The 8,927-nt window shown below is 54.6% G+C and overlaps 1 protein-coding gene and 1 long non-coding RNA gene across 10 annotated transcripts in view; one reads left to right on the top strand and one right to left on the bottom strand.

Annotated features, from left to right (window-relative positions):
• Positions 1 to 216: 216 nt before the first annotated feature.
• On the bottom strand, positions 217 to 6,802 carry LOC118852936. Its single transcript, XR_005010637.1, has 2 exons — positions 6,715 to 6,802; positions 217 to 1,017 (listed from the first exon to the last, which is right to left on the bottom strand). It is a non-coding gene; the product is annotated as an uncharacterized LOC118852936 (long non-coding RNA).
• CPEB2 (cytoplasmic polyadenylation element binding protein 2) overlaps positions 6,398 to 8,927 on the top strand; it is an 81,583-nt gene continuing 79,053 nt past the window's right edge. For 7 of the 9 annotated variants that reach the window (XM_036762667.1, XM_036762665.1, XM_036762664.1 and 4 more), the window contains exon 1: positions 6,398 to 8,248. In XM_036762667.1, coding sequence (XP_036618562.1) covers positions 6,398 to 8,248 — 1,851 coding nt within the window. The remainder of the gene's footprint in view (positions 8,249 to 8,927) is intronic. The other 2 variants (XM_036762670.1, XM_036762669.1) reach the window with 2 other exon arrangements.

Here is an 8,927-nt window from a genome sequence, read left to right as displayed (position 1 = left end):
AGTTCTGGGGCTACAAATAAGAAAAAGAAAGACAGATAGGGCCTGCTCTCAAGGAGCTTACAGTCTAATTGAGGGAACAAAGGAAACTGAAAAGAGGGGTGAATGGAGAGGGTCCCCAGAGAGAGGTTACCTTGCATAGGGGCATGTTAATGGAGTTGAAGCCAATCAGAGCAGTTGATGGAAAATGCTGCATAGAATATATTAAAGACAACAGGATTCACATCTGCTCACCTTTATTGGTAAGAAATACATTGGTTATGATAACAACAATTCTGATAACAGTAGTTGTGTCTTAGATCTTTTGGCAAGCAAACCTGTCTAGCTTTTGCCCTTAACCATACCATGCATGCCAGTGACATCTGTGGTTCACTGAAAAGTTAAGAAGTAACAAAATGTAGAGATTTCAGTGATGCTCTCTGCTGTCTTGTTGGCTCGTGAAAGGCAGGAAGACAAGGGTCATTAGGCAGCTTGTGGGATTAGGCATGTAGATTCAAGGTCAGACCTTGAAATAGGTTCGGAGTCCAAGAAGTCTGGCAGGTGAAAGGGCCAGGCGAGTATCAACTGTCAGAGCCAGACGTGCCTTGGGTTGAGGGATTAATAACAACTTTCAAAGGTTAGGTGGTGGAAGTGAAAGTAGCAAGCAGAAACTCTGACAATGAGCTGATCTTACTGAAATGCCTTTTTTTTTTTTTTACATTTACATCTTTCTGGATTTATATATGTGCAGCCTTGGATCAACAGATGTGCAGAGGCGGCCAAACGAAAAGTCAGAGGGAAACCCTATTCTAGACTTTCTCTCTCTCACCATACACATTGAATTAGTTGCCAAGGCTTGCCAATTGTATTTCTAAAACATGGCTTTCATCTGTCCACTTTTTTCCACCCACACGTCCGCCATTCAAGCCAAGGTTCTCTTCTTCTCTTACCAGGACTATTATTGCAATGGGCTCTTTGATAGCCTGCTTCGAGTCTCTTCCCTCTCCAATCCATCCTTCATGTAGATTCAGACTGATATTCCTAAAACACAGACAGGTGTGACCATGGTACTCCTCTGCTCAGTAAACTCTAGTGTCTATTACTTTAAAGATCAAATACAAACTTCTCTACTAGACACATAAAACTCTTTATAGTTTGACTTCAGCCTATCTTTCCATATTTATTACACTCTACTCGCTTTTGTGAACTTTATGATGCAGTCGGACTGCTCTTCTTGCTGTTGCTCTATCTCCTGCCTCTGTCTTTTGCAGTCCCTCCCCTGTGCCCAGAATACATTCATTCCCTCCTCACCTCTATTAGAATACATTTCCTTCAAAGCTCAGTTAAAGCGGCACCTCTTACATGAAGCTCTTTGTTTCTCCCCCATCCTAGAAGTCAGTACCTCTGCACACTCAATGATAGTGAATATCTTTTGTTTACATTTGTATAACTCCCCAATAGAACATAAGCCACTTGAAAGCAATGACTATTTCATTTATATCTTTCACGCAGGGCAGGGCATTCATCCCCATTAATGAGGAAAGAGTCCCATACCAATGGGCTTTGGGAGTGGGGTTACATTTTTTTTTCCCTCAGCATCAAGTTGTCATATAGGAAGCACTTAATCAATGTTTGCTGATTATCAGATTGATTGAATCAGAGGCAGAAGGGTCAGGTTAATCACTGCTGGAAATAAACCATCCCAACTTGCCTTCCCCTGTCCAACGACAACAAAAATAAACATTAGATTTGAAAGGAACTTTATAAGTCATTTAGTCCAACCCATCAGTAAATGCAAGAATCTCTAAAGCTTAAGTGTTTCCAGTGGCTGGGAGATCACTGAATCAAATAAACCAGCCAGGCCATTTCATTCTTTTCTCTCTCTGCTTCATCTCTGCAGTCAGGGAACTGGCTTCCTTCAAAACCCAGCTAAAATTCTACCTTGGACAAGAAACCTCTCCTCAGCCTCCTTAATACTGCTTTCTCTTTATTGATTATCTCCAGTTCATCCTGTATGTATCTTGTTTGTACATAGTTGTTTGCCTGGTGTCTCCGCCAATTATGAACTGAGAGTGAGGACTGTTTTGGGGTTTTTTCGCTTTCTTTGTATGTGTCCAGCACAAAGACATTAATAAATGTTTGTTGTTTTTGTTGTTGAGTGGACATCTTCAGATGTTATAAGTCTCTGGAACTGAGCTAAAATCTGCTATCCTGCACAGAACCAGCACACTAAGAAATCATCACTATCTATGAGGCGAGACCTTGGTGGCAGGCCTAGATCTTCTGCCTGCATGAGCTTGGGCAAGTGACCTTACCTCCTTCAGTTTCCTCATCTGTGATACACAGAAGTTTCTAGTAGATTATATTTAAGATTCTTTCGACCTCTAACATCCCATTATCTTCTTGAGGAAGCCCCTTCCACCAATGCAGATCTACAATTTATGTGTATACACACACGTTTGTCTATCTCAATGTACATATACACACATGCAAACACATGCTATTATGTATGTGCATATGTCATACACACACACACACACATATATAACACATTTTGGATTCGTGGATTGTTGTTGCTACTGTTGAGTCATGTCTGACTCTTCATGACCCTGTATGGGGTGTTTTGGGGACAAAGATACTAGGGTGGCTTGCCATTTCCTTCTCCAGTGGATTAAGGCAAACAGGTTAAGTGACTTGTCCAGGGTCACACAGCTAGTGTATCTCAGGATAGATCTGAACTTGTCTTCCTGAGGATGGATTTGAACTTAGGTGTTCCTGATATCAGGCTCAGCACTCTATCCCCAGTGCTTCCATACATGTATATGCATACTGTGGTATGTGTGTGTATTCCTAAGAGAGTTGCCTGGGGTACTGAGGCATTCAGTTACTTGCTCAGGGTCTCCTTGCCTGAATGTGAAAGACAGAACTTGAACTCAGGTCACACTGGTCCAGAGGCCAGTTGTCCATCTATCTTATTTCACATGATAAGTGTCTGTGGAAGGTCCGAACTACAACGAATAAAGATCAGCAAAATTAAGATACCAATGTCATGACTTCTCCAATTGGGCTTTAATCATGATCTTCCCTTCTTTCTACCTTGGACACTACACTGGCTGCAGTGTCAATACATAGTTAAGCTTACTTTTATATCCATGTTTTTTTGGTTCTGTAAGTTTTGCTCTTGAATCTGAAGATGGTTTACATTAAAATTTTTTCTTTCTTTTACACCTTATTCATTTCCCAATAATGCCACCCCAGTCCCATTACACCCTCCAAAAAGTGGTTAAGCAAATCCAACAAAATGACAATGTTTGCAACATTATCCTCCAATAATCATCCCATGCGTCTTGAGTAAGAGGAAGAAAATATGTTTCATCATCTGTTCTTTGGGACCAACATTGGTTCTTGCAATTAATCTGAGTTCTGATGCTGTTTATTATTACATATTTATTATTTGCATTCATAATTACTTAAATATAGTCCTTTTGTACACTGTGCTCCTGATTCTGCTTCTTTTACTGAGTCCCTCATATGTACTTCTGGCACTTCTTTAAAAAATAACTTTAGTCTCTTAAAAGTTCCATTTTTAGGAATTTCAGCCCTGAATTGCTAAAGAAATGATAGTGACAGCTGGTATTTATACTGTACTTTAACGTTAATAAAGAATTTTGTAAGCATGATATTATTTAATTACATGAGGGTAAATGCATAAACTTATTCCCATTTTGCAGATGAAGAAACTGAGGCTGAAAACTAAGTGTCTCCCCCATGGTCATGCAGGTTGCAGTATCAGAGCCAGGACACAAACTAGGCCTCCCTTGTCTCCAAGTCTATGGCTTTTTCTCCTATACTAGATAGAGCTTTCTAAAAAGTATTTTTCTCAAGAGGGAAAAGTAAAACAATAATGGCTAAAAATGTGTATGATAATGTATTGTTACTTTTCTTATTTTTATTGAAAATCAGTTGTGTTCTAGGCTTCCTAATTTGCTGTTTTGTTCATTTCTGGGCTTCGAGATTTAAGGAGAACACTGATAACCTGTACAGGCTCAGAGGACAAACAAGAGGATGATGGGTCCTGAGTTCCTAACAGATGATGATGGGTTGAATAAACCAGGAATATTTAGTGTAATTGAAAAAAAAAAACTCAATGGGGATTTCAAATGTTTAAAAGGTGGTCATGGCGAGGAGGGCAGAACCAGGAGCAATGGATGGTTGGAGGTCAGAAAGAGACACATCTGGGCCTGAAGTCAGGACAAATTTCCCAACAATTAGAGCTTTCAACAGTGGAAATGGCTTGCCCGAAAAGGCCGTGAGTCTGGTTCCCCAAACGAGAGTGGCGAGGGTCCCAACCTTCTTCCTTGGAGGTCTTCAAGCAGACTGGATCACCACTTCCACGATGATTTGATTGGTTGGCGTGTAGTTTGGGAAAGCATCTCACGTCCCTTGGTTTTGTGAAAATCAAAGTTTACATTTCTCTCAAAGCCCTAAAAATGGTTTTCAGACTAAGGGGAATCTGTCAATCACAATCTGCTAACAGACAGGGCTACCATTGCCTGATTAAAAATGAACCTCCCTTTCATTTAATAAAACAAAGTTAGTTCATTAGGTGGAATGCTATTTAGGCCTAAGGACTTCAAATGAAATTTGATTTTCTGCCGCAAACACCGTGCCTCTGACTACTGAGCCGTTCTAGCGGTTCCCAGACACTGGAAGGCCCAGAAAGAGATCTGGAGTGCGGGCCTATTGGAGTGTACACTCTGCCGGCAAGAATGGGATCGGGCAGGCTGCAGAGACAGCACTACCCGGGCCCGAAGGCGCTCTGCTGGGCCCCTCAAGACTGCAGCAAGGATCGAGACAAGCGGACCTGGAGAATGGAGCGTGCCCTCCTCGCTGCCCCACGGGCCATTCCTTCTGCCACGGGTGGCATTCAGAAGGGAGCCCCGAAGAGCAGCGCCCGGGTAGCTCTCCGCCCCGACACCGGGCAAGCCTCGACAGGCCGAGTGCTGAGTCACAGCCTCTCCTCCCGTCACATTCGCAGTGCCTCGGAAAGGTTTAAAAGAGACTCTCCCGAGGGAAGGGGCGGAGGAGTCGGGTTGGCGAAGCCGCGCGGACGGCCCATTTAGGGCTTGGATGCGATAGAAGAGGAGCCTGCCCAGGCTTAGAGGGCGCCCACCCCGAGCCACCGTGCGGGCCGGTGCGGGGTGGGGAACAAGCACACTCGGCTAGTTCGAGTTCCGGGGCCTTTATTCATTAGGTAACTGAAAATGCTGCCCACGCCAGGCGCGCGGCCGGTCCGGGGGTGGAGCCCCACCATTCCCAGGCCAGCACCGCAGAGGCGGCTCGGGGCGGAAAACACACGCCAGCCGCTGGCCGCTGGCACGCCCAGAGGCCGAGGCCCCACCGGCTCGGGAGCGGTGGAGGAAAAACCTGCGGACCCCGGCCCGGAACCCCCACCCCGCTGCACCCGGCCCCAGCGGCCCCGTCACCTCCCCCAGCCCCGGCCTTTCCCGAGGAAGTCCAGGGTCGGCTCAGGGCTCTCACATGACCGAGGGGCGGGGCCAGGAGTGGACAAGAAGGAGGCGCGGGCGTGGGGGAATGGCTTTCCCCAATGACCGCGAGGGGTGTGTGCGGGTCTCGGGTCATAACTAGGAGGGTTCACCGGCGAGTAAACCACCCCAGCCGACTACGAGAAAAATGTGAGGGAGGGGCCGTTGCCCGGGAACCTCCCGTGCCCCCCCACCCTCTAGCACGCGACCCCCTCTTGTCCTCGCCGGCCGGCTGGCCTCGCTCCTAACCGGCTTTTCCTTTTCCCACGGCGCGAGGCCATCACGTCCCGAGGGCACGCACACCAGCCCCTAGAGCTCCTCCTCTCCCTTCCCCCACCCCGCCCTCGGCCCCGGAGGAGGGAGGGGCCAGGAGAAGAGAACCGGGTGACACCGCTCGCTCCCTCCCCCACCCCACCCCAAGCCGAGGCGCGCGCGCGCCCCCGGCAGGCGCCTGCATATTAATGAATGGGGGTGGGGTGGGGAAGAGAGCCTCGGCCTCGTGCCCGCGCGTGCCAGGGGGGACGCAATTGTGAGGTAGCTGTGACGCACATTCCGGGGTTCTTAAGGGGCTGCGGCGGCGGCGCCGGAGCCGGTATCGGGAGGAGGAGGAGGAGGTGGCTGTAAGGGGGGGGAGGGAGGGGGCAAAGACGGTCAACCCCGCTCAGTTACGGTGTGTCTCACTGACCTCCCCCCTCTCCTCCTCCCTCCAACACACACTCCCCCCAGCCCCAGTCCCAGTGGCAGTTCGGGTCCTGTCCCAGGTTTCCTAGGTGGGGCAGGCGAAGGGAAGGGGGGGGGGCGGTCTATCTCGGCCCTGGTGCGGATCGCCCCCTCTCTTCCCCATTCCCTCCTTCCCCTGTGGCTGTACCTGATAAATGGGGGATTACGGATTCGGGTTACTGCAAACCGCCCCTCTCCGAAGCAGCAGCCCCGGTCCCCTGTTTAGCGGCGGAGCTTACCGACCCTACCCGCCAGTCCCAGCCCCTGCCGCCCATCAGCTCTCCTCCTCCTCGCTCTTCGCCCCCCTCTCGCATCCACCGTTGCCTGTCACCGGTTTCTCCCCGGCCTCGACCCCCTCCCCGTTCTCCATCCCCGCCGGCAGCGGCGGCGGCAGCAGCAACAGCAGCTCCGCCGCCGCCTCTTCCTCCTCCCCCCTGTTCCTGGCTGCGGCTGCCGCAGCGCACAACCATACCATGCAGGATGAGCTGCTGCTGGGGCTGACACAGCAACAGCAGCAGCAACTCTCAGGGTCAGGGCTCCCCGAAAAACTCCCCAACCACCATCCCATCGGCAGCACGAAAGCGGGTGCGACCCACCTCCTCCCCTCCCAGGACTTCAAACCGAGTCTGCACCACCCCTCCTCCTCCTCCTCCTCCTCCTCGTCCTCCTCCTCCACCACCTCCTCCCCCCAGGACTTCAGCAAGCAGCAGCAGCAGCTGAGCAGCCAGAAGAGGAAAGAGTTCAACCCCCCCCACCCTCCCCACCCTCAGGACTTGAAGCAGCAGCCGCCGCCGCTCAACACCCCCGACCAGTACATCTCACAGCAGCAGCAACAGCAGCAGCTCCACCAGCTCCAACAGGAGCAGCTCCAGAAACAGCAACAGCAGCAGTTCAGCCACCCGCACCCGCACCTCCACCACCGCCACCACCACCACCACCCACCGGACCTCTACCACACCAAGCAGCCACCGGGAGACTACCATCCCCTCCCCCAGCACTACCAGCCCCCGCTTCAGCCCTCGCCGCCCCAAGCCCAGCACCACCACCACGGGGGGGTGGACGGTCTTCGGAAGATCCCGGCGGCGACAGCAGCGACCGCGGCGGCAGCAGGCGAGGGGACCGCCGCCGAGTCCCCCAATGTGGGCTTGGCCCCCTCGACGGCGTCTGTGAATCTCCTGCCGGGCTCAAAGCTGCCCCCGTCGATGGAGTCCCCCAACCACCCCTTGCTCAACAGCCCCAGTAACCTCCTGCCGGGCGGGGGGCTCGGGGCCGGCGGCGGCTTCAGCAGCCTGCAGAGCCCGGACCTGCCTCACCCGGGCGGCGGCGGAGGGGGCGGGGGCCCCCCGGCGGCGGGAGGGGGGGGCTCCGCTTCGCCGCCGCCGCTGCCGGGCTTCGGCACCCCCTGGTCGGTGCAAACCTCGTCGCCGCCGCCGCCCCAGCAGCAGCAGCAGCAGCCGCAGCAGCCGCCGCCCCAGCCCCCGCAACCGCAGCCGCCGCCGCCGCCCCAGCCCCCGCAGCAGCAGCAGCCGCAGCCGCCCCAGCCTCCGCAGCAGCAGCAGCCGCCGCCGGGCTCCTCGGCCGCCACCCCGGGCGGCGGCGGCAGCGGCTGCGGCGGCCCAATCAGCGCCATGCCGCCGCCCAATCCGGAGACGGACAGCAGTTTCTACCCGGGGATTCCGTCGTCGATCAACCCGGCTTTCTTCCAGAGCTTCTCTCCCGTGTCTCCGCACAACCCCTGCGCCGGCATGAGCGTGCCGGGCGGCGGCGGCGGCGGCGGCGGCGGAGGCTTCGGCAGCCCCTTCTCGGCGGCCGCCGTGCCCCCGCCCCCGCCGGCCATGAATTTACCTCAGCAGCCGCCGCCGGCCCCGCAGCCGCAGCCCGCGCCCCCGGCCCCGCAGCCGCCGCCGCCTTCGAGCCGGCGCTCGCCTGTCAGCCCGCAGCTCCAGCAGCACCAGGCTGCCGCCGCCGCCTTCCTGCAGCAGAGGAACTCGTACAACCACCACCAGGTACAGGCCGGGCCCGGGCGGGGTCAGCGAGGGTCAGCGGGCCGGGGGGCGGGCGGGCGCGGGACCGGCTGCCCCGCGGCTGAGCCGCTCGGAGCGCAGAGCCGGGGCTGGCCGGGCGGGGGATGCGGGAGACGGCGGCGGACTGGGGAAAGAGGGGAAAGGTCAGGAAGTCACGGCGACCGAGGCTGAGGAGAAGCGCTTGCCCTGTCGGGCCTGGGGAGGCACCGACCCGGGCGGGAGGCAGCGAGCTGGGGAGGCTCGGGGCTCAGGAGGGTCCCCCCCGCCCGATCGTGAAGGACACTTTGAGGTCGACATTGGCTGTACTTGCCCTCCCCCTCCCCCGCAACGCCCTCCAGTTCTTGGGTGGGGGCGGGGGGCGTCATTCTGGAGGGAGAAGGTCAGGAACGGCTGCGGGGGCGGGGGGCGTCGAGGGCTACCTGGGCTCTGGCCTTGGCCGAGGGGAGCGGGGAGGGAGGGGGAGAAGGTGGAGTGGCCTCTGATGTAGACGAGGTGAGTAAGCGGACTGTGGATTGAGAGGCCCTGGGCCGGGCAGGGCTCCCCGACCCTCCCCCGAACCCCCACAGAAGAGGTGCGGCTGCAAGGGAGTGTGAATGTACGGGGGGGGCCGCGTGTGCCTCGCGTGTGGCACACTTGTGTAGACAGACACATGTGTCAGACG

The sequence above is a fragment of the Trichosurus vulpecula genome, chromosome 6, assembly GCF_011100635.1.
Source record: "Trichosurus vulpecula isolate mTriVul1 chromosome 6, mTriVul1.pri, whole genome shotgun sequence".
Taxonomy (NCBI): Eukaryota; Metazoa; Chordata; class Mammalia; order Diprotodontia; family Phalangeridae; genus Trichosurus; species Trichosurus vulpecula.
This window is presented reverse-complemented; position numbering and strand designations above follow the sequence as displayed.